This window comes from Ascaphus truei, chromosome 4 (assembly GCF_040206685.1).
Source record: "Ascaphus truei isolate aAscTru1 chromosome 4, aAscTru1.hap1, whole genome shotgun sequence".
NCBI classification, from domain to species: Eukaryota; Metazoa; Chordata; class Amphibia; order Anura; family Ascaphidae; genus Ascaphus; species Ascaphus truei.
In genome coordinates, this window is record NC_134486.1 from 75,629,802 (window position 1) to 75,656,244 (window position 26,443).

The 26,443-nt window shown below is 40.8% G+C and overlaps 1 protein-coding gene across 3 annotated transcripts in view; it reads left to right on the forward strand.

The window, feature by feature from the left end:
- MACROD2 (mono-ADP ribosylhydrolase 2) overlaps positions 1 to 26,443 on the forward strand; it is a 1,806,074-nt gene that overhangs the window by 61,690 nt on the left and 1,717,941 nt on the right. For 2 of the 3 annotated variants that reach the window (XM_075596064.1, XM_075596063.1), the window contains exon 3: positions 6,171 to 6,275. In XM_075596064.1, coding sequence (XP_075452179.1) covers positions 6,171 to 6,275 — 105 coding nt within the window. Of the gene's footprint in view, positions 1 to 6,170; positions 6,276 to 26,443 lie in introns of those variants that run through there. The other variant, XR_012800924.1, reaches the window with a different exon arrangement.

Here is a 26,443-nt window from a genome sequence, read left to right on the forward strand (position 1 = left end):
GGGTGTCCCTATTTAAACAGAGGCTTCTAACGAATCCTGACTTGCGTGTACTGACTGATATGTGTGGTTGATTTCAAGTGCTAGTTGTTTAAAGTGTGTGCAGTTAGAACCAGAAGCAGTTTGAACAAGGAAGCGGTTAAACAAGGTATCGTTATTGAAGTACAGTTTATTGTTGGTACTTCTAAACTTCATAGTTGCTAGAATGAGCAGGATTGAAAATGCCACTCAATGCACATTTTGCCACATGTATGTGCACTTGGAGCAGCTGTTCAAAGGAGCATACCGCTGTGAAAAGTGTGAGCGGGTGGTCTCTTTAGAGTCAGAGATTGCTGATCTTAAGAGGCAACTTGCAATATTGAGGGACATTGGCAATCTTGAAAGGGAATTAGAGCTCACTGAGCAGGCCCTAGCTTCGACTAGTGGTGCAGATGGTGGCGCTATTAGTGAGGAGCAGGTAGGTAGCTTGGTTGCTGTTAGTGAGGAGCAGGTAGGTAGCTGGGTGACAGTTAGAAGGGGAAGCAGGGGCAATAGGGAGAGGCAGGTTGTTTCTGAGCTGACACATCCCAATAGATTTGCCATGTTGAGTGAAGATATTGGGAATGTTGGGGCAGAAATGGCAAGGTTGGGGGAGACTAATTCCTCTAGCAGCCAGGGGAATAGTTCCTCCAACACAGAGGGGACTCATGATGCTCAGATACAAAGAAAGATTGTGGTGGTAGGGGACTCCATTATTAGGAAGGTAGATAGGGCAATCTGTTGTCAGGACCGCATGAACCGAACAGTTTGTTGTCTCCCGGGTGCTCGGGTTCGGCACATTGCGGATCGGGTAGACAGATTGTTGGGGGCTGGGATTGTACACGTTGGCACCAATGACAAAGTTAGAGAAAGATGGAGGGTCCTAAAAAATGATTACAGGGATCTAGGTCAAAAGCTTAAGGCAAGGACCTCCAAGGTAGTATTTTCTGAAATACTACCAGACAGTCAGAGATCAGGGAGGTTAATGCATGGCTAAGAAAGTGGTGCAGGAAGGAGGGGTTTGGGTTTTTAGAGCACTGGGGCTCCTTTTCTGAGAGGTGCCATCTATATTCTAGGGAAGGATTGCACCTCAATGAAGAGGGATCTTCTGTGCTAGGGGGGAGAATGCTAAAAAGGTTGGAGGAGATTTTAAACTAGGATGGAGGGGGGAGGGGAGTGAAACAGATAATGAACTAAATGGAATAGAGGAGGATACAAGGTGGTATGGAGGTAGAATGGGGGCAAGTGCAAGTTTGACAAGCAGTGAGACACCCATAGTAAATACAGATAATACTAGAAAACTTCTAAAGACTAAACAAAGTGGGCGCAGAAAGGAAGGAGCAGATAAGATAATAGTACAGGCTGAAAAAAAACTTAAATGCATGCTTGCTAATACAAGAAGCCTGACAGATACAATGGGGGAGCTTGAATTAATAGCTGCAAGGGAGCCGTATGATATCATAGGCATTACTGAAACATGGTGGGATGAAACTCATGACTGGACAGTTAATTTAGAGGGTTATTCTCTTTTTCGGAAGGATCGAACAAATAGAAGGGGAGGTGAAGTATGTTTATATGTTAAACCGGATCTAAAACCTATTATAATGGATGATGTCTATGAAGGGAATGATGAAAATGTAGAGACTTTGTGGATAGAAATTAGCAGTGGAGGTAAAAGTATAAAGAAAATGTTTGTCGTGATATGCTATAAACCACCAAATATCTGTGAGATTGAGGAAGCTAAAATACTTTTGCAAATGGAGAAGGCATCAAAACTTGGTCATGTTTGCATAATGGGGGATTTTAATTATCCAGACATTGACTGGGGCAATGAGATTAGCATTACAACAAAAGGGAACAGGTTTTTGGGGGTGCTTAAAGACAATTATATGACCCAAATTATTAAGGAACCAACCAGGAGAGGGGCAGTTCTGGATTTAGTCATATCAAACAATGTAGAAGTAATAACAAATATTCAAGTCTTGGAACATTTGGGTAACAGTGATCATAACATGGTCTCATTTGAAATAAATTATCAAAAAACAGATTACTTGGGTTCAACAAAGACCTTCAACTTTGGAAAGGCAGATTTTAATAAACTGAGGTCTAATCTAGTAGTAATACAATGGGATGATGTTTTTGCAGGGAAAAATGTAGAAGATAAATGGGCAGTCTTTAAAACATTGTTAGAAAAGCACACTTATCAGTGTATACCCTTGGGTAATAAGTATAAAAGAAATAAGTCAAAACCACTGAGGCTAAATAAACAGGTAGGGGAGGAAATGGACAAGAAGAGGAAGGCGTTTCGATTCTTTAAGTCAGAAGGGACAGAGACATCGTATCAGAATTATAAGGAATGTAACAAAAATTGCAAAACGGCAATCAAATTAGCAAAAATGGATAATGAAAAAAGGATTGCAATAGAAAGTAAGGTCAACCCTAAAAAATTCTTTAAGTACCTTAATAACAAAAAAATGAGAAAAGAAAATATAGGACCCTTTCAGTGTGAGATGGGTAGGCAGATTATTGGAGATAAGGAAAAAGCAGAGGTATTAAACAAATTCTTTGCCTCTGTGTTTACCAGGGAAGAATCAAGTTCAATAGTAGTGTCGCAGGAGGAAGCCACAACCTCCATATTAATGAACAATTGGTTAACTGAGGAAGAAGTTCATAAGCGACTTGAAAAATTTAAAGTAAATAAGGCACCTGGCCCCGATGGCATACATCCAAGAGTTCTCAAGGAGTTAAGCTTAGTAATAGCAAAACCATTATATTTAATATTCAATGACTCCATTTCTACAGGCTCAGTACCACAAGATTGGCGTAAAGCAGATGTGGTGCCTATATTTCAAAAGGGAGCTAGATCACAACCGGGAAATTACAGACCTGTAAGCCTGACTTCAATAGTAGGGAAACTACTTGAACGTTTAATACGGGATAATATTCAGGAATACCTAATGGAAAATAAAATTATTAGTAATAGTCAGCATGGATTTATGAAGGATAGATCTTGCCAAACTAACCTTATTTGTTTCTTTGAGGCGGTAAGTAGGAATCTAGACCAGGGTAATGCCGTTGATGTGGTCTACTTAGATTTTGCAAAGGCTTTTAATACGGTTTCACACAAGAGGTTGGTGTACAAAATAAAGAAAGTTGGACTCAGTAATAATATATGCACCTGGATTGAAAACTGGTTAAAGGACAGACAACAGAGGGTTGAAATAAATGGAACTTTTTCAGGTTGGGCTAAAGTCATGAGTGGAGTACCTCAAGGATCGGTACTGGGACCCCTGCTTTTTAACTTGTTTATTCATGACCTTGAGTTTGGGATCGAGAGCAAAGTCTCCATCTTTGCTGATGATACTAAATTGTGTAAGGTAATAGAATCAGAGCAGGATGTAATTTCTCTTCAGAAGGACTTGGAGATACTGGAAACGTGGGCAGGTAAATGGCAGATGAGGTTTAATACAGATAAATGTAAGGTTATGCATTTGGGATACAAGAATAAAAAGGCGACTTACAAATTAAATGGAGATATATTGGGGGAATCCTTGATGGAGAAGGATTTAGGAGTGCTTGTAGACAGCAGGCTTAGCAATAGTGCCCAATGTCATGCAGTAGCTGCAAAGACAAACAAGATCTTATCTTGCATCAAACGGGCAATGGATGGAAGGGAAGTAAACATAATTATGCCCCTTTACAAAGCATTAGTAAGACCACACCTTGAATATGGAGTACAATTTTGGGCACCAATCCTAAGAAAAGACATTATGGAGCTAGAGAGAGTGCAGAGAAGAGCCACCAAATTAATAAAGGGGATGGACATTCTAACTTATGAGAGGCTAGCTAATTTAGATGTATTTACATTAGAAAAGAGGCGTCTAAGAGGGGATATGATAACTATATACAAATATATTCAGGGACAATACAAGGAGCTTTCAAAATAACTTCATCCCACGGGCAGTACAAAGGACTCGGGGCCATCCCTTAAGGTTGGAGGAGAGGAAATTTCACCAGCAACAAAGGAAAGCGTTCTTTACAGTAAGGGCAGTTAAAATGTGGAATTCATTACCCATGGAGACTGTGATGGCAGATACAATAGATTTGTTCAAAAAAAGGTTGGACATCTTTTTAGATGGGAAAGGTATACAGGGATATACCAAATAAGTATACATGGGAAGGATGTTGATCCAGGGATTAATCCGATTGCCAATTCTTGGAGTCAGGAAGGAATTAATTTTTCCCCTTAATGGGGTTTTTTGTTTGCCTTCCTCTGGATCAATACGTATAGATATAGGATAAAGTATCTGTTGTCTAAATTTAGCATAGGTTGAACTTGATGGACGGAAGTCTTTTTTCAACCTCATCTACTATGTAACTATGTAACTATGATACCTGCCAGGTAATCCAGCACCCGGTAGCGCCACAACGGAAAGATAGGATCCACTGATCCAGCGATGGTTGTTGTCAATGACGACTCCGCCTCCGCGTGGGGTGAATTCCCGCGTGGATGGTATCACCATTGAAGATAGTTTCTGATCTGTAGGGTGATCTGGTCCCAGATCGCCAGTTCGCTTCCGCGTCCTGGCTGTGTCAATCACACTGGTGCTACAGGGGCAGTGTCTCTAACTACTGGGCCTGTCCCTGCAGTGACCTCAAGCTGAGGGGAGTCAGGGGCCTAAGGGGGTCTCTGGCCTAGTGCAGGGGTCACAGACACCCTGCACCTACACAACCAACTCTATCCTGGTCCCAGCTCTGACTGGCGTGCTCCTAGCGCGCAATGTATCAATATTCCCTTGCAGGGGAATCAGGCCTCGCGATTGGCTGCTCGCTTACACCTGACTAACAGCCCCTTTGCCTTCTGGGGGCTGTTGTCCCAGCGAAGCCCTATCTGGGTAATGGCCGTCTCTCTGCGCATGCACGACCATATTCAAGATGGCGGCAACCTCCAAAGGGAGCAGCCTCTCTGATACTGCCAGCATCTGCCCGCTGCCTAGCGCACCCGCACTGGGAGGTAAGTTGCAATAGGGAAGCCCAGAGGGGGACCCGGGCTAGATACTGTTTCGCAGTGATTTCGTTTGAATCTTTTCCCCACCTAATGCAATAGGAATTATATATGCATTTATGAAGCCGGACACTGATAAATATGTCCAAAGTGAAGCTATTTAAGAAAATAAGTGATGAATATTACTGGGCTTGGGAATATTGAGTGATTTTCCCTAAGCGCAGAGATAATGGAAAACACAGGAGTTGGAAGGTTTTGTGAAACAGGAAGCAACAATATTGGGATTTTTTTTCATTGTTCTTTTAAGTAATTGCCTTCTTGTGGTGGTTTTCGTGGTGTCATGTCTGAGTGAGTGGGGCCTCCCTGACAATGTTTGCTAATGATGGACATTTCTGTATATTTCTTACACAAAAAGCTTAATAAATGGTGTATGTGTATAAAAAAAAAATATATATATATATATATATAATAGATAGAGCCAGTCAGCACACTAATACAAAGCATAGGCAGATGCTAGTCCCATAGAGATAAACAGCATAGTTACCAGTCCGTGAACTAATAAAGGAGACAGCATACAACAAGGGGTAGTCCAAAAAATATGTATTCAAAACTGACTGGTAACTATGATATATAATCCCCTTGCCATGCTGAAGAGGAGCATAACATGATATTGCCACCACCATGAGAGTTGGGATGGTGTCAACTGCAGTGTTGAGCTTGAGCCAAACGTAATGCTTGGAATTTAGGTCAAAAAGTTCAATTGAGTTTGCGAAATGATGGTAGAAATCTTTAGGTTATAAACCTTGACAGCGCAAAACATTCATATATTTTGAAAACACTGGTTTCTTTTTGTTATGAAGGTGTATATCTAGTGAGTTAGTTTTTACCTACGTAACATGTTTTCATAGTTCAGTTCCATTCTATGAAGGGCCGCAGCTTTAAAAAGTTGGAAGATATTGAATGCTGAAAACACTGGATGCATTTTCCTTTCAGTTTTATCTGTAAACACAGAATCTTTCAATAGAGTGAAAATGTATGACAAAATAAAGGGTACAATCTGAGTCTACATACATTAATGACTACATACATTGTCTGTTTATTTATAGAATAAGATGTTTGATCACAAACATTACATTTTTAACTTTTACAGATGAAAACCCAGAAGAAGAGCAGGAAAAGAAAAACTTGGGTGAAAAAGTGTCGCTTTACAGAGGGGACATCACGTTGCTGGAAGTAGATGCCATCGTAAATGCTGGTAAGGAACTGTAACTATACTGCTGCTCATTTGGTTTTACCTTTATATATTTTCTGTATACGGATAATTTTATTGCATGTAAATGTATCTTGTGACTGAAAATTGTGCAAAGCGGAAGTGGGAAAAATACATTTGACTTTTGTATCAGTGTTTTCCTCCTTTTTGAAGTTGTGATATATTGATTAACACAGCTTTTATACGTATGTCAGAGTTAAAATCTTCATTCAAAACATTTTCTTATACAAGTATAAACTCTGCATTTAAAAGTTTTTCACAGATTATGTTCACGGTGTGCTTTCTTTTAAATGTTTTCACATTTAGGGGCTTATTCATTAAGCTCCGTTAGTGCTGTGCGATCTGCGCGGAAATCCCTATTGACTTAAATGAATAAGCCCCTTAGTCTGTAATTGGTTGATATTGTGATTCATCAGTAGTCATGTAGTACTTTTATTCATAATATGCAGTTGCATCCCTTTGAATTTAATGATGCATGATTTTGCTCTGTAAGATATTGCTGTATCTAAAACCTTTTCCCTTTTCTCGTCACAAAACTATTTTATTGTGAACAAAGAATAGCATTTTTTTTTACTGTTAAGTGGCAGTTAAACTGTTGCATTCTTTCTATTAACCCTTCATCAGGTCTTTGTAAGCATTTGGTTACTATCAAATAATCTTATTTTCTTGTGAAAACGAATGATGATTCTAGCACTTAAGTGCTTTAACGCTACCATACTTCAGTTTTACTAGCTGTGAATAGCTGTTAAGGTGTAGTTTACAGCTTAAAATACTTATTGGGTTTCTGACTTTACCAGTAACTCTAGCTTTAGGTCTGGAAACGGACTCCATCTTATTAGCACAAGTGATCATATGGGCAGGTGAACAATCTGGCTCCTACTAAAGGCTTGATTTATTGGAGTCGGCACTTCTTCCTAAGGCCTCTATAGTTTTGTATTATTTTGTTATGTTGTCAAAGGTAAATGGTTTGTCATATGAAGCCTAGCACTAAAAATGGGACATTCCAAAAAATGAGAGAAAATGGAAGGTTGATCAAATGTAAGGATTTTAGGCTGTAGATTAAGTAAATATACCAAGCCACACACCTCCTTATGGCCCAGTCACATGGAAATCAAAAGATGGTGTAGTTGGAACCTGGAAATTGGTGAACCAATTTAATGTCTGTCTTGTTACTCTTCTAGCAGCTGAATTAAAATATTGTGCAAGTGTCTCCTATTGATGACAGGAATGTTTTTGCTAGTCTCAGTGTAAATGCATTACCATAGTGTAAACGCGAACCATAAATTAGATTGCTGCTGCTGCTGCTGCTGCTATAGATGTTTGTATAGATTAGATCATAAAGTGTCTTGCGGTTAAACAAAGGCATATTTTCAAAGTGCTCATTTTCTGGAAACCTGGTTTAAGACATAGATTCCAATATACTGTATTTGATGTTTATTTGATAAAAGTGACCGTTTTCTTTTTGTTTTATTGTTACTTAATTGTTTAAATAAGGCAAATTGGGTGTTTGGTGTCCAAAGTGTTTTATTGTGCTCTATGCATTTTTTGTGCCAAAATGTTTCTATATACTGGAACGTTATATACAGTACTAATATTTTCCACTTTTAACATCCATGTTTGCACACATGCAATGTATTCCTTCAGTTGGGAATAAAAAAAACAAATGAATAAACGACAAGTCGAATGTGTTTTGGTTACAAGCAAAGAATTATCTATTTTTGTGACTTGGATATAGATCCTCCATATTTCTTTCCTGCATCCTCCTCGAATTCGCAATTAATCTTCATTGGAAGGAAAATTAGAATTTGTGAGACACTTTCCAAAGACACACCTTTTTGTTTTACAAACAGGCTGATTTAAAATAAATAAATAAAAATAATTAAATAATAATCGAATAACGTAGGCACGTGAATGCGTTAATGTATTTTATTTAGATCCAGTTGTGTATATTCTGTATGGTTGAGGTTTTTAGAGATGCTTATTATGCAAATGATTGATTACTACTGTAATTCATCTTTTTATTTTTTAAACCATATTTTTATTGATATTTTATGAGTCAAATCTAGGGTACAGAAAACAAAAGGAATGAGGGGTAATCGCCATGGTTACAACATGCTTGAGTCGTATCTCTTAGTTTGAACTTGTCTGTATTTTTTACAAACTCACTCTGTGGCTGTTTGTAAAGTTACTATCTTGTATTTAACATGTTAATAAACTCAACAATACAGTGTAATGAAGGAGCAAAACATAGGACAAAAAAAATTATGAAAAAGCGTGAGAAAGATAAAAAAAGAAGAAAAAGAAACGTGTTGTAATAGGAGCTTATTTGTCTTTTTTGTTTTTTTTATACGGTCTGCCTCTTCTACAAATCTCAGAGCCTGGACAAAGTCAGCTTGCAATATGTCACCTTCCTTCTTGCTGAACATCATGTATACTATCAGATAGCCATCACATTAGGATCATACAACCCTAAGATGTTTTCATAATTATTGTTAGATATACTAGTCAGCTTTTCCATCAATGACACTTCCCATACTCTGTCACTTGACGGAGGGTCAGAACATTTCTATGCTGCTGCCACTGAACTTTAGAATCCTCTCTAACTGAGCTTCGGGATAATAAACTATAAATCAGAGAAATCATGCCTTTCCAGACAGATCTGTTCTTACATATGACTTCATTTTTTTTTTAAATGTCTACGTGCGTCTGACATTTTATCATTTGTCATCAAAAAATGTTACAGTATTGCCATACTTCTGCATAGGATGCAGCATACTTCTTTTATCATGCCAAATGTTTGCATTTTTTGGTTATAAAACCAATCCTTTAATCTGAGCAGATCCGTCGATGTCCAGAATGACCACCCCTTTTCTTGCATTCCCGGAAGAAAATTGGGTTTTTTTAATATAGGTGTCATTGCAGATAGATGTGGGCATTTCCTCTTTCACAGCCCATAAATCACATATATTTAAAGACGGTTTCACTATGGAATTAATTCCCTCTAATCACCTTCTTCCACTATGGAGCCACAAATACGAATCTGGTGGAAATCCAGAATGAATAGAAGAATGATAAATTGCTGCACACTATTATAATCAGAAAAAAGGGGATACAACTGCGGGTGCTCCTGGTTCAGGATTCTCTGTAACAATCCAGGGTATAACGAAGGGAAGAAAATCAGGGCTCCACGGATTTGCTCAATAAACTAAAGCATTATGCAATTTCTGCTTTTGAGAAAGACCTGTGTGGCCAAAACATTGTCTATTGGCAATAAATTAGTTTATTGAGCAAATCTGTAAAGCCCTGATTTTCTTCCCTTCGGAAATCCAGAATGGACATTTTCCTTAATGTCCACCCAAACCTTAGTTCCTTGAGGAAGGTGCCAATCATCCAACTGTCCCAAACGGGAAGTCACATAGTATTTTTCCAACAGTTGGAAGGATCCGAAGATTCCAGCGGTGCACAGCTTGTAGAGATGAGAGACCAGCAAGGTGTAGATTAAAAATGAAATTTTATTGAAAAAACATATGGTATGGGGGACACACTCTGACGCGTTTCGGACCTGCGTGGTCCTTAATCATTTTTAATCTACACCTTGCTGGTCTCTCATCTCTACAAGCTGTGCACCGCTGGAATCTTCGGATCCTTCCTACTGTTATATTGCACACCGAGCGTGGATGCACGCACAGGAGAACAGCCATATGTGAGTATTGTATGTCTCCCTTCATTGAGACTGGATGACCGGTAACAGTGCGGCAACACAAGGGTCATGTAGGGCGCAATCCTACAAAGTAACGGTACGTTAACCCTCATTCATGTTATTTGTCATATGTGATAGATTCATGTACTAAGCACTGGGTCCAATACCTAAAAAGTTATGGTTATAGGCTGACTCCACAACAAAATAAGGATTTTTATTATCTACTGAAGTTCTGAACGAGATTGAGCACTGTTTTTGGGACTCTTGCCCCATAACTAGTATTTTTCCAAGACTGGCATGGCTAATCCTCCTTCCTCTGTACATCTGTGTAGAATATTTTTTTTTTTAGAGATCCTTGGTTTAAGGTTTATCATTTTAATGAAAAAGAATTCCCGCTAAGCTCTAAAAAATATATTTTTTTGAACGCCTGAATAATGCAATATTTTCATTAAAGCCAAAAGGATTAAATTTTCAGAATGAAGCAGAATGCCAGTCTGTCAACTATTTCCTACACTGCTACTGTAGTTTACCTCCACCATACCTGGAAGTGGAGGAAAGAAGCCTAGAAAGGAAGTCAAACTCCTCAGAAATGGCAGTTCACCATGTTCACAAAAGAAGTTTGAAACTGATTTAAAAATTGCTACAGTTCCCTAATTATTTTTTTAACTGATTTATTTATTTTTATTTTTTAGTCACTTAGAGCATTGGTTTGATCACTGAAATATTTTACAACTTTGGGTTCATATTTGTCCTAGAAATTAGTGCTCTATTTTGACAGAATTTTCTCTTCTAATAACAGCTCATAGGAGATTTGCTGTTGAGTAGAGTTTTCACAAAATAACAGACATTTCAGAGATATTTCCTCCGTTAAAGCGGCAATCCCGGTTGCTTTCACTTTTTTTTTGTTACAAGAGGAGATCCCCAGGGCCTGAATTAAGCCTTTTTTCAGCTCCAGGGATACCTTCGTGTCCAAAATGTTTATCTGTAAAGGTTCACAGTTTCAGTTGTCATCCAGGGCAATAAAAATTACAGTTTAAATCTCCCGCGTGATGTGAGCCAATAGGAAGCACCAGCTTCATCTGTTTCTGCATCGTGATGCGGGTATTTAAAAACAAGGCAGTAACAATGGTACCTTTGACCGGTAATATCTTGAACTGGGATATCCCCAGAACGGAACTGTGCTATTTTGAACTCTGGGGATCCCTGGCTCCCATCCTGTGAAAGGGGTAGCTGCTTTAAACCATGTCAACTGTAAACAGGGATACAAACTTACTCTGCATCATTTTGTTTTGTTGCACATACTGTATTTTTTAAGGTAATATGTTCAAGAGCATTCTTTATGATTCTTGAATCACTTAATTAGCTTTTGTTAAGGTTGGCATCTGTAGACTATGAAAGGTGAGGTCCTTTTTGGACATGTATAATTGAGGAATAAATAACTTTTCTCTTTAGTTAAGGCTTCTTCTGTTTTGCACCACCAAGTTTATATATTTGCCTCAAACGTCACAAAATTGGTAAGTGTAGCCTGAAACCCAGAGTCAAAGTTATAAGCCTCAGGAAATAGCTTTCTTCACTGAAGTGGTAGGACACCTCATAGCTATCAATGAACTACATTGTAGCAGGGTTCTGTAAATGATTAAGCTACATAATCAGTTTTTGTTTTGCAATGTAATTGTCTGATAATCTTTACACCTGCTCTCTATTTCCATAATGCAAGAGAGCAAAGTTAATCAGTCTGTTTGTCACTATGCACTGTAATATGGAAATATACTCTGGTTTTCCTTTTAATATACAGGAATTAAAAGGTTTGTCAACACTTCAGCTGAATGTGGTGTTAGTCATTCCATCAAGCAATGAATGTGGTGTTAGTCATTCCATCAAGCAATGAATGTGGTGTTAGTCATTCCATCAAGCAAAGACATAGAAAATACCCGTCTCTTTTAATAACAAATATGATAAGGAGCACATGCAGTATTAGATTGAAATATTATATGTACATATATTGAGTGATATATCCCTGATTTAAATAGATTGGATACAGAAAAAAAGTAGTGATTTTGACATGACTTAAATGAAGTATACATATTATAAAGCACCTGTCTCTCAAACATATAAAATATGTGGAAAAAAAATGTTTGCCCAGTGTCACCTCTGCAGTGAAATACTGTTTTCTCTTTTCTCATTTGCAATCGTTAAACATGTAATTCTAAGCAAAAATCCAGTGTCTCTTGCGCTTCTCCCCCCCCCCTTTTTTGTGCATGTATTTTCCTTATTCATCCTGATTACACATGTCACTGTGATATACTGTACCACAATATTTTTTACGACTGGAGGAGTATTGAATCAAGACCATTTTTGCAAGTGTTACATGAACGAATGTTATTATTATATGGCAACTCCAGCAGAGACTGTAGCTACGGTACAAGCAGGCTGAAGGACAGAAACATCACCATGCTTGTCGAGCTGGTAAACCTCTGGAATCGTGGCCTTTAGGCAGTGACCAGCAATAGGTCCTGTATGCCGTGGGAAAATCTCATCATTCCCTGTCAAAGGGGCCACTTAGGTGCAAACCCGCTTTTTCCATGTTTTTCAAAAAAATAAAATTATTTCAAAATATAAAGTCGCTGCTGCCTAAAAAAAATGTGGACTGAGCAGCTGCTCTGATTTGAAAAAGAAGCATGGACATTGTGTAAAAGTTTGGGAAACACAATGAGTTCAAATGTAACAAGTTTGGAAATGCAGTGTGTTGCTCTGGGATGTTTTTAGTGCATCAGGACATAAGCCCTATCACAAATGGTTGTATATGATTACATACATTTGCAGGCTTATCATTTTGAGACTTCTGGATATCCTCTGAAGCCTTCCGGTTTTATACTGCGTAAGTATCTATCAAATATTCACGTTGCAAGCGCTAAACTTAAAACCAATTATATTAGCAATTAATGTATGGTGGTAGCAGCCATTATTGGCTTTCTGACTGTTATTGAATACTTAAGTTTTAGGTATAGGAAGGAACTTAACTAGGATATCTGATCATGTGAGTAGGAGAACAATCCTAGTCAACAACACTCTGAATTTTTGTCTGTGAATGAAAGCCTTGATTTGAGACACTAGTCTTTCCACATACAGTAGCTCTGTATGTACCTATGTATCCTACCTCTCCTGAGGCTGGTTTGAAATGGGCAGGGTCGTGCCTTATTTTCCTTTTTTTATTGGGATATTTTTCTATTTAAGGACTTAGGCTCCGATTTGCTGCATTGCCCCTTATGTACCATTCACATGAAAAGAAAACGTATACATTTGTAACTTGGTGAGCCATTTTTATTTCCATGCATACAGATGCAGTCAGATGTATTGTCGCATATTCCTCCAGGAAACCGCAGATGGCAGCTGCCTGACACTACCTGCTCGCGGATTCCCTGCTTCTGAATGGGACGCCTGCGGTGTTAATCCTACCGGGCTGCACAAGTCTGGAAGAGCTGTGCAGTGAGTGCAGACAGAAGCGGTCACTCTCCCTGTGCATCTCTTAACAGGCGATCGCAATATTTTTATTTTAATTACATAGTATTGAAGTAGGGTGCTGGTATGGCCTGCTAGTTTAATTCTCCTGTGTCACGTGACCGGGACATTTAAACTTGCAGCAGATAGCGGCACCCCCTACACGGTCTGTAACTCGGAAAGTAGGGTGTCCGTGAGGATGAAATGTGGTTTCGCTCCGGAAACTTCAATACTAATGTAATAAAAATAAAATAAAGACATTGCGATCACCTGTTAGAGATGCACAGGGAGAGGGACCGCTTTGGTCTGTTCTCACTGCGCAGCTCTTCCAGACTGGTGCATCCCGGTAGGATTAACACAGTGGGAGTCCTGTTCAGAAGAAGGGACGCTCGCGGTGTTAATCCTGATGGGAAATTCCCCCCTGCTCTGCACTTGGCTGTGATCACTCCACATTTAGTCCGTGGTTCACCCGCACATGTACGTGGCAGGGTGGAGATAAAGCTGACTTCAACTGTAGTTACTTACTTGGATATATATTTCCAAATATATATATTATATATCCTCTACTGTATTGGTGGCTAGACCAGTGTTATCGTTCGCTTCTTATTGCTGAAATAAATCCTACAATAATTAGACTTGCAGCACTTTTTTTCCTCACTGAAAAACACAATCCTTGTAATAAAAGAACACCATTAAAGTCATATATTTAAATATATTTTGCTTTTATGTTCCACCGATATCGTTTTCTTTTTTTTATCATATTTTTGCTTCCACAGGACATTCTACATTGGATAAGTGTTGTGATTTAAAATGTAATCATAAACCTAAGGAGGCAACAGCAACACCTTTTATAAACACCTTTTAATTTTCAACAGTAATACTCACTGGGGGTGCAGTGTCATTAATGCAGTGTGCTTCCTATTAGGGAATATACTGACTTAGTAGGCTCAGGACCACCGACAGGAGGCGAGCTAGGACACGACCGGGTCGGGGTAGGATAGGTCTGGATGGTCAGTAATACTTGCCAAGGTCGGTGTTGGAGACTAGCGGATTGTAGGAGGTACTTAGCCGTGGTCTGGATTGGAGAGAGGCGGATCGTCGTGGTACTTTTGCAGAGGTCAGTTATTCTGGAGCCACAGGGTCTACGCTGGGTAAAGGTATGGCCCGATAGCTTAACTCGTTCCTTTTACAAGGACAACAAGTTCTTTGTCTTTTCTTCACTTTATTGGGGAAAGCATAGACACACAAAGGCACTTATAGATGATATTGTTGTGAGAGAGAGCTTCTCTATAATGAGGGTGCTTGATAGTGGGGAAAGGTAAAAAAATGGTGATACTTGCCAGGAGGTGAGTAGCGTGAGATGTGCTTGCTCAGCAGCTAAATTAGAAAGGAAGTGTAAAGGAATCTGGGAAACAGGAATAGTCTCAGGAACAGACCAACTGTGAACAGAGACAAGGGGTTGGAATAGCCCATTCTCAGTTTAGGAGAATATGAGGTTGCTAAGGCAACCAACACTGACTAGGGCTGTGTAAGAGCATATGTATCAATAATGTTGCCTTACACATGTAGCTAGCTGCTGGGACGGGAAATTACAGGGAGCTGAACTAGGGAGACATAAATCCTATGAGCTGCAAAATGACACAGGAAATTAGACAATCCTGTTCCAGGACATCAGTATTGGAGAGGTGCGGATATTCATACGTAGCTGTTGTCAGGAGAACAGAAAAGCGGAGTCCGGAAGAGTAGCCAAGGTAAGGAACAAGGAGCAAAACAAGACTGTGGAGGCAAGACAGCAGTGAACACTTCTTCGCTAGCAGGAAGGTTTATGCTCAGCCACTTGCCAGTGTGGCAGCTGAGCATATAAAGGAAGACTGTCCAATGAGGTTGGAGCATATTCAGGAGTATGCCTCGCTGTGGTTGACTGGAGAGATAGCACAGGTGTATACACAGGCAGAGGAATCGGCAACAGGTGTAGTAAAGGCAGAGGAGCAAGAAAGGTTCTGCGCATGTGTGCGAGTGCTGCGCATAGCGTGTGCGCGCTGCGTGGCGGTAGCGTCACCGCGCGAACGTAGCCTTGAGGCAAGGACGGCATTGAGTGCAGAGTATGGTCCGCGCGATCCCCAAGATGGGATGCTGGTATTTGCCGGCAGGCAAAATGTGCTGCAGGAGAAGCGGAACACCCGATCGCGGGTTGGGGTAAGCGAGGAGCGCACTGAGGATCACGTATCCTTACACAAGTATGTCCTGGGCACAGAGTTATGATGACAACTACATGGTTTCAAATACATAGTTACGTTAAATGAACATGGTTATACATTATATACAAGATATTGCATGCACAGTTAAAGATAATATATATTATAGGTGTATGTAACAGTTCCAGACCAGATTCAAATGTGAGACAGCTTTAGTTTTGTGAAAGAAGAGGACTCCTATTCAGGTCATCGGAGGAGCTGTCGCGTACAAGTTGACTTCAGCACTGCACTTTTCCTGATGCCTTTCATTTCACATAATGCCTGATTTACAGCTTCACGTCTCCTAGTTTCCTTTTGCCTGGCAGTACTATCTGAGTCGCTTTGGTACATTTTAATTTTACCTGGCGTCTCATCTCTTTGTCATTCTTAAAATGAAACTTCAGGGCAGAAGTATTTATTTTACTTATTGTAAATGTGAACAGAATACATTATGTTTGAATTAGTCCTAAATTAATGTGTGAGTATAGACATGTTGACTGGGCTAGCATCACCTCCCCATATAAACAGCTTGTTAACGTGCAATCAGTCAGCGAAGTTGCCATGAACTTGGCTCTTAATGAACAGGTGGGGAAAGGATGAATTCTAATCTGAAACAGATCTGACAGCCTATCAGGCAATTTCACTGATCGCTAATCCATTTCATTTGGCAGCTTAATTTATCACAGAGTTAGGATTTTCATCTTGTATCTTTCGAGGTGGAAATTAATTCAGGAGCGTGTCCAATAATACTGGATTGTGCAGGCCTGCTTGTCTATAATAAAGGCATTTTTTTTTTAAACTCATGCAAATGCATAATAGTATGCAGAGATGCTGGAAGAGGAATATCTCGTTGACGCTTGTCTTTTCTTTTACCTATTGGAGGGGCAATAAAAGAATTGTGGAGTTATTCATAAGCATTGGTGAGGTTCTTGCACTGAAGACATACTTGCTAAGCGGTACAGTGCCATAAGACACTAGTGTAAATTATCTTACAGAATAGCACCACTACGTAAATCTGGCCCATACTTGTCACTCGTGTTTCTGCAGCAAAACGTGGCTCTATGGTTGAAAAGCAGGTTCTTTTATTAAAGAATAGATATTTTTCCTTTTATGTATGATGATCAACTTAATAAACGAGAAGCACAATTTTATTACCGAAACTTCTGTGCCATTGTGCTTCTACATGGGCTTATCATCCTGGTGCAGAGGAATATTAATATTTTCTTCCCCTTTGCTACTTTATAACATTGTCTGTCTGAGCTGCAATAAAATGTCTTGCATCATTGTGAAATCCTTAAGGATTTCTCTCTCAACAACTTTTACAAATAGCAGAGAAGCTTTTGTAAAGGTGATTGCTTTTGTTTTATTGTGGGTCCACTGTTTATTAATTTCTACCCGTCAGAGTGCAAGTTAGAAGAAGAAAACCATATTGCTTTGGAGCAGCTGAGGAAATAAATCTTGTGGATGCAGACCATTTTAAATTCTGCAATACTCAAAGGTTGTTTAAAATAAAAAAAATGGTTCAACTTTTTGGAATATTGTACTTTTTTTTAAAATTATTATTCCAGATCCCCAACAGGCATACTGAGACTTAAGAACTCTGGGGAAATAATAACTACCTTTGGAGTGCCACAGGTAGGGAGCCAAAAGTAGAAAAATAATGTACTAGCGAGACTGCCTCCAGCAGAGCATAAGGGACAAGAAGTGTTCTAGCAGGAGATTAGAGCGCAGATGCAAGTGGTGGTAGAAGAATGTAGAGCCTTGAAGGAGAGAAGTACAACGTACACAGTGTGATGGGGAGCAATGTAAAACTTCAGGAAGAGAGGGTCAGACACAGACTTAGAAGATTGTGCGTTAACTCGCGCAGCAGCATTTTAGATTGTATATAGTTTGGAGGCAGACAGACTACAGAGGAGAAGGTTGCAGTAGTCAAATTTGGAAATATTGCGAATGTCCATGAGAGTTTCAGTAGTAGAACAACAGAGGAAAGGGCAAAATGTAGTAGCAGCGGGAATGGGAGACTTGATGAATGGCAGTGTTGTTGACTATGACAGAAAATGGAGCAATTAGGCCTGGTTTAAAAAAAATTGGCGACGGAGTGCCATCAAGTAGAGAGACAGTTTAGTGACTTGGAACTGGGTGTCAAGATTAAATTTAGTGGTTGAAAGATACAATTGCGTATCGTCAGAGAGCGGATATTTGAAACCAAAGTAGCTGATAGGATCACCAACAACAGGAGTGGGCCCAGGACCATTGAGGCATGTCAACAGACTGGCCGACAGGAGAAGAGCAAGTGCTAGCAATGGAGACACTGAAGGAGAAGTTAGAAAGAGAAGAGAATTGTAACAAAGCCCTCTCCTGGTTGTCCTATCTTCATGCTTTTAGTGACAAAGTTCCTCAAGACGTTTATTGATGAAGTTCTTCAAGACATTTCAAACTGCCAGGAAGGATGAACAATACGAAAAAATGGTAGTTGGGCAGAGCTGCTCAAATTGTGTTGAATTGGTCAATTTGTCTTAAATTTAGAGCAAATAAAAATACCACTTGTAGGTACTTTTGGGTGTCTCAGACAGGTCTGCAACCCTGTCTTCCCTCATCCTTATCTCCTAGCATACAATGCTTCCACTGTAGCCATGGATTCTGGGTAATGACATGCAAATGAGCACACAGTGTGTCACTCTTTGCCTCTTGTCCATTTTAACATGAGCTTATGCCTGCCGTATTAGTCAGCTTTTTCAGTAAGCCGGGGTTAAAGATGTGCATAGCCACTAAACCTAAGTAATTCATAATTTTATCAAAGTAAACATAAAACACTAATCATTGGCACATCAAAAAGACTTTTAGCAAACAATGCGACCTCTGTAGATTTATTTTTCTAAAAGGGGAATAAGAGTCAAAGCCCCCCAAATTATCCGTGGTCGGTCAGCTTAGTCGTTCAACACGCCATACTCCTTGTGGGAGCGTGAAAATGTGATCGCGCAAGCCTATCAACATAATGACAAAACAACCTCAACGTGTTTCGTACATAAGATACTTCATCAGGGCTTAATGTCATCAACCATAATAAAGGTCTTGTATACCTATGCCCATACATTGATTGATTGGGTGAATAATCAATGAACGTAAATAAGCACATGCCGTACACATAATACAGAATGATGGCAATCAATTTAAATTGATACATTGTGTTGCCAGGTCATGACTCTTTACAATCCAATAAAATATATATTAAATATGTATGTGCACTCCTCTCTCGCTTTCTTTTTGCTAAAGACTTCTCTTTGAGGATGATCTGGTGTATCCGTGGAGCAACTGCCCAGAGGTGGAGGCTGCAAGGGGAGCTCTTTGAATACATTTGACTTGTTCTTTACCAGTATTGCGCAGGAGAACTCTCTTGTTCCTGTATTCCAATACCAGGATCATACAAATGTGTAAAAATGTTGCTTATATTCAAATAAATAATTATTCATTGTGTGAACTTAAAAAGGACAGACTTCTGCTGCTATAAATACAAGACCGAGTAATTTACCCATTTAGTTGCTGTGGGGACTGCAGCACTTTCCTTACATTTTGCATGATTAGTAATATATTTATTTTTGTGTTTAATTAGTTTGTGAACTGTGGTCTCTGCATTGCAGGATTACAATTTTGCACTGATAAGAGTTGTAGAATGAAGGGAATTATATGACAAGCTTAAATTACTAGTTTAAAAACAAAAAGTTGTTGGTAAAATGGACAGGTCGTTTTATGCATATATGAATAAAGGAATGTTTTGGGAGTAGGAATACAATTCTATGTGAGACAATACGTAAAATGCATACTTGAAATGCAAAAAAACACAGCAGCATCAAAATGTACAACAAAGGTTCTTAATGTTTAATAATGACAGCTGCTAATGAGCCAGTACTAATAAATCAGGCATTTAAGGATTAAAATATAAAATGTGTATGCCTCAGAGGGGGATTTAAATGAGCATGCAAAGGACAATTTCCTGAAAAATCTGAACTCATTACGATTGTCGGTGTAGGAACGGGAGAGCTTAGATATGGGGATTGACTTGGATAAATAGAGCAGGCTGGGAAATTGCTGGGGTTGGATGGGCTTCCTGCTGAGGTTCACAGAGGATGTAAGAAGGTAATAATCCCGCGCCCCACCCACCACTGAACTCTGTTCAGCTCGATTTTAAAGAGGATGGGTTTGCCAGCAGGGTCTGTGCAACAAGCATGAATTTCAGTTTTGATAAAATGGAGGGTTATAGTGAAGAACTATTTTCTGCAAACAAGTTAAGGTTATTACGGTGGAATTTATGATAAGAATACGTGTTTTTTTTACAGTTATCGTAACTACAGAATACTGTATATCTTTAAGTCAGCTGAGACTTTTGCTTTATTGCAAATGTAACCCTTCAGCGCTCTTTTGACCTTGCGCTGAAGGAGTTAGTGACAGTAATGTCAGCCACAAGCACAGATTGTCTCAGTTTAAATTAGTTGATGAGTGCACGCACCCAAATTTAATGTGCATTCACTCTTGTATTGTGCTCTGCATCACGTTTAAAAGTTTTTTTAATTTTTTATTTATAGTACTTTTCAAGATTATGGCATACATACATTTAAATTCTGGAGTCCTAATTGTAAAGCTACCAAATGTCTGGTTTGCAAAGGTGAACAATAACTGTCGTCTGCATAAAATGCTTCATAAACTCACCAAAACTGTATTTTCTTTTACATAAACCAGCACGGATTAGTTTTTTAGAGTAGCCTGCAAATTGCTAATAGGTTTCCAACCTAATGTAATGTTTCTAATGTAAACCTGTATCTTTTTGAAGTGAAACTTCTTTAGTGGCACCTCTGATGGGATAAAACTGGATAGATGGGGGGCGAAATGTGAAATGGAAGTGACGTCACGTAATGGACGCCGCTCCGCTCACACGCCCCATGTCACATGTGGCGGCGGCGGCGATAGCCGCCGGCGCCGCTTCTAATCGCCGCCGCACCCCTCACCCTCCCACACACCCCTCACCCTCCCACACACCCACACCCAGTTGCTCACATGCGGCGGCGATAGCCGCCGCTCCTAACTGCCACGGCACAGATACATACACTGACTGACACAGACACAAACAAACACATACATACTCACTGACTGACACACTGACACATGTGTGCCGAGCATGCGCGTTATAAGTCAATTTCTGTGACAAAAGTCAAAGAAGTTTCACTTACTATGCGCGTGCACAGCACACACAGCTTTTTTTTTTTTTGTTGAAATTTATCATAGCATTTCATTTTCATAGAGGGGAAGTAGGTAAGTTCTTACAGCATGGATATAAATGTTTAACTATTTGACTTATTGGTGGGCCACTCATGTTCAGTTTTTAGTAAAGTTGTTTTTATTCAGGTTTTTTGTCCATAAATTAGATGAATGTCTAAATAGGTTTATTGGCTCCGATCAGACTTTTTACATAAAAATAAAATGATACTCTTTCCCACTTGAATTTACATGTAACTTAACGTGAGACTTCTATAGCTGTGTAATTTGACCAAAATATTTTTTATATTTTCAAAAGCACTTTAAAAAAAAAAAGCATAGTAACTTTTAACATTTATTTTTAAACGTTTGCTTTTGTACTGTGCAAGATAAGTATTTTGAAATGTATTAAAAATGTGCAACCCCTGCCATCATGAGAGACAAAAGCAAGGACCTTTTAGAAATGAATGTTATTAGTTATGATATTTTTTTGTATGGCACCACCATATTCCGCAGTACAGTGTGAGAGGTGGGACAATAACATTGTTTGACAAGAGTATGTAGAAGTTAAGACAAACTAAGACAGTAGGGATGAGGTCCCTGCCTCAAAGAGCTTAAAGGAGCTGTATTTGTGTTTTTGTTTCTCCCACTAAAATGGGAAACATGGGGTCTCCGCAGCTGAACCACGTTAATTTCAGCTCCCGGAACCACCTGCATCCCATGATACCTCTAAAGTAGCCACACGGGATGACATGAATGTTTCCTATTGGCCCGCAGGACCTTTTTAAACAGACATTTTCTGGGCACAGCCGGGGCTGCTATTGGCAGCCCCTTTAGAGACCAATATCTCGGGAAGCAGGGGGTCACCTGGATCTGAAATTTAAAGCGATTCAGCTCCAGAGACCCCCTTCTTCCCACCTAGTTAAAAAAAAAAATAACACAAGCGGTAACACTGCTTTTTTCATTTTTGCCTGTTTTTTACTTCTGTAGTTTAATGTTGGTCGCTAAGCAACCAGTTGTGGAAGCAAACAGTTGGTGGTGAATGCCAGATGTGCTGCCTTTGTTTTTTTATTTAAAACCAGAGACAGAACATGAAACACTGACAGAGCTCAGTGCACATCCAGTGAAACCTATACACGGTACAGTGCCTAAATATATATGTATAGATATTTATTAAATAAATGGTCAATGGAACAGGTCACAAAAATTGCGAGCTGATCAGGTAGGAGGTGGGTGAAAGTATTGGGGATGGTCAGAGAGCGGATGGGGGGAGATGGAGAAATTAGAAAGGGAACAGTTTTCTGTAAAGACCAGATCTAAATAGTGACCATCCTTCTTGGTGCTGGAATATGTCCATTGGTGGAGGCCAAAGGAGGAGGTTAGAGAGAGAAAAAGATGCCTAGGAGACTGAGGCGGAGTTTATAGTGGGGTCTATGGCGACGTGACCACGTGACGTCAGCCATCACTGTCCTACAGCGATTCCTGCACTCTGGTGTAGGAGACCAGAGATAGTGACCGGGAGCATGACGTGAATGGTTAGCCCTCATTGGCTGAACCGCTCACGTGCCCGTAAGGTCACCCCACGATCGCTGGAAATATCAAAATCTTCTGGCTTCCAGTGGTCACGACGGCTGACGTCACGCCGTCGCAGTTGCGCCCAATATGGGCACATGCGACGGACAACATGTACTTGCTACGGCACTGTGCAACGTCGCCGTAGCCAGTACTATAAACTCTGCCTGAGTGAGGATTAATGTGACAGTTGAAGTCCCACAGTAATAGAATGGGATAGTCTGAGAGGAGAGAGAAGAAAAACCAGGAATGACAGTCTGAGAGGAAGGTTGAGATGGAGGATGTAGAGGAAGGCGGTCGGTAAATGACTGCCACGTTCAGAGAAATTGTACTGTACATTGAAATCTGAAGTGGAGATTATGGTGAGCAACAGGTGAGGCCATCTGCGCATTATGACGTCAGTCGATACACCTACGGTGCCTCTAACAGTTTTATCTTTTTGAGTTTGTGTGTGTGTGTGTGTACACAAAAGACAGGCTGGCTATATGACAAATGTGAAAAAACAAAATGCAGGATGCTTATATTTTAAAGAAATGTGGCAAATGAAGGAAAATGGGAGAAGTTGAAATATAGGAGTGGGCACAATTAAAGTTAATTAAGAACTATTTATTAAGAACGTCATAAACTGAAGTAAACTTGCTACTTTCTGAAACCATGTGCTCTCATACTGATTTACACCAATACTCAGGGGTCTGTTGGCCATCCTTATCTTACTCTGATAACAGGAGAGCAGATGTGGTGTACTCGGGGCCGGTGGTGCACGCGTATTTGGTCCTTTAAGTGGACCTTCAGCCTTGTACCCCCCCCCATAACAATTGTCAGATTTTATTATGCTTTGCCCCCATTTTCTCTCTCTCCCTCCATTCTCTCTCCCACCCCCATTCTCCCTCCCCCATTCTCTCTCCCTCACCCATTCTCTCTCCCTCACCCATTCTCTCTCCCTCCCCCATTCTCTCCATCCACCTCATTCTCTCTCCCTCCCCCTCATTCTCTCTCCCTCCTCCCCATTCTCTCTCCCTCCCTTCCCCCATTCTTTCTCCCTCCTCCTCCATTCTCTCTCCCTCCTCCCCCATTCTCTGTCCGTCCCACTCTCTCTCTCCCCACTCATTCTCTATCCCCACCATTCTCTCTCCCTCCCCCACCATTCTCTCTCCCTCCCCCACCATTCTCTCTCCCTCCCTCCCCAATTCTCTCTCCCTCCCCAATTCCCCCTCCTCACCATATTCTCTCTCCCTCCTCACCATATTCTCTCTCCTCCCTCCTCACCATTCTCTCTCCCTCCCCACCATTCTCTCTCCCTCACCACCATTCTCTCTCCCTCACCACCATATTCTCTCTCTCTCCCCTGTTCTCCGTCTCCCCCTCCCCCATCCCCATTCTCTCTCCCTCATCCCCATTCTCTCTCCCTCATCCCCATTCTCTCTCCCTCATCCCCATTCTCTCTCCCTCATCCCCATTCTCTCTCCCTCATCCCCATTCTCTCTCCCTCATCCCCATTCTCTCTCCCTCATCCCCATTCTCTCTCCCTCATCCCCATTCTCTCTCCCACATCCCCATTCTCTCTCCCACATCCCCATTCTCTCTCCCGCATCCCCATTCTCTCCCGCATCCCCATTCTCTCCCTCACACCCATTCTCTTCCTCACACCCATTCTCTTCCTCACACCCATTCTCTTCCTCACCCCATTCTCTCTCCCTCCCCCCACTCTCTCTCCCTCCTCCCTCATTCCCTCTCCCTCCTCCCTCATTCCCTCTCCCTCCTCCCCCATTCCCTCTCCCTCCTCCCTCATTCCCTCTCCCTCCTCCCCCATTCCCTCTCCCTCCTCCCCCATTCCCTCTCCCTCCTCCCCCATTTCCTCTCCCTCCTCCCCATTTCCTCTCCCTCCTCTCCCATTCTCTCTCCCTCCTTTCCCATTCTCCGTCCCCCACTATTCTCTGTCCCCAAATTATTTCTCCCACCATTCTCTCGGACCCCCCCCCATTCTCTGTCCTTTCCCCACCTCTCCCTCACCCTCCTCTCATCCTCTCCTTCACCCTCCCTGTGACAGTGCTCGTCTTCGATCAGGAAGCGGACTCGGAGGGCTGAGGTAGGGATGCAAATTAACCGACCAGAGTCCAGAGACAGAGTCCTGTTAGAGTATCCGTGGTCTGTAAACAGACAGGAGGTCAGGGCTGGCAGCAGTTATGCAAAGTCTAGGCAAAGTGTCAAGGCGGTCGGCAGGCTGCAAGGTCGGGGTCACAGTCTGGGGTCAGCAACAGGGGTTTCAAATGAACAGGCTAGCCTCCGGAACAGGAAAGCCACAGGGATGGCTCACAAACATGGAAAGCTCAGCAACAGGCGAGCCTTAGGAATAGGGAAGGCTCACGAACAAGGAAGGCTCAGTAACTAGAACCCAAGATGGCCAGGAACACATGGAAACGTATACAATGCTCAGGCAGGGGCTGGAAGTCACTGGCTGTTAAGCCCTTGAACAGGTGCAGCCAATATAGCAGGCTGCCAGTAATCAAAATGTCCACAGCAGCCAGGTAAGGGCGGGTTCCAGCCAAAGCCTGGACTGAAACCCATATACTCCCTTACCTGGCAATGGAGAGGAGAGGTGGAGGTCTGTGGTCTTAATCTCTCTTGGAATACAGTCGAGTATCATATTTGCCCAACGATGATAATTTCTTCTTGCGATATATCCAACCCACTGTCATTTTAAATTCTTCACCCTTGTGATGGTGTCACATACTTTTGTTTGATTTCTAACACATTCATTCTTTTTCCTGTCTCACTTGGGTTGGGTAATACCTATCATACATCTCTCCATATTTCTTTGAGCCGTCTGAAGCTTCAGAATTATTTTAGCATTTAGGGTTCGTGTTTCACATCCGTAAGTGAGCACGGGCAGAATATACTGGTCGAAAACTTTCTTCTTGTGGCACAGTGGAAGGTTCCCTTGAATTATTGTCTTATTTCTTCTAAATGCGCTCTATCCCATCTTCATTCGCCTATTGATTTTATGTAAAAGGTTCCCATCCATTATTTGTCAGCCAAGGTAGACATAGTCATCGACTTCTTCTTCTAGTTCTATTCCATTTATGTAAATCATCCCAGACTTGACACCTTTGTTGAACATCACTTTGATCTTGTTGATATTCATTCGGATGCTCACATTCTTACTTGCTTCGGTGACTTCTCCAATTTGTTGCTGGAGGTCTTTGTGACAAAAATGTCAATTGAAAATCATAGGTGATTCAAATATTTGTGGTTGATTCCTTTTTCTTCCCAATCTTTAATGTTTTGAACAGTTGTTTAAGTGTTCCTGTGAAAAGCTTTGGTGACATGGTGTCTCACTGAACAAGCAGGATTTCGCAGTGGATACAATACAATGGCCCACATCAATGTTGTACAATAATCGATTTCCCAAAGTAATGAATACGATCTACCGTACCACTTGGTTTAGAATTCGTAGATTACGAAAAGGCATTTGATTCTGTCTACACCTCAGCGGTCCTAGATGCACTAAGAAGACAAAATGTTGAAGAAGCGGACATTGATATTATAAAGTACATTTACGAGAATGAAGAGAACGTGTCTTTGTGTGAGTGCATGTGTCTGAGGCTTCTTCTGTGTAGTCTAGCCTGTAGACAGGTTTCCCCGGGCCCAGGACTGAACTCTTGAACTTGGCCTGGGCCGCGTTTTCTTAGGGGTGCGGCGTTAGTTGATGGGGTGGTAGGGGAGAAGAGCTTACATTTGTCGAGGGTAACAAGAGTTTTCATCGCCATACCAGTATATATAGAAAATATTCAAATTTCTTGGGAATTCTAACTCCATATGACAGTGTGTACCATGTGCTATTTACATAATTATTCATTCTCATTTTCAATTGAATGAAAATCCTGAACATGTGCCATAATGCA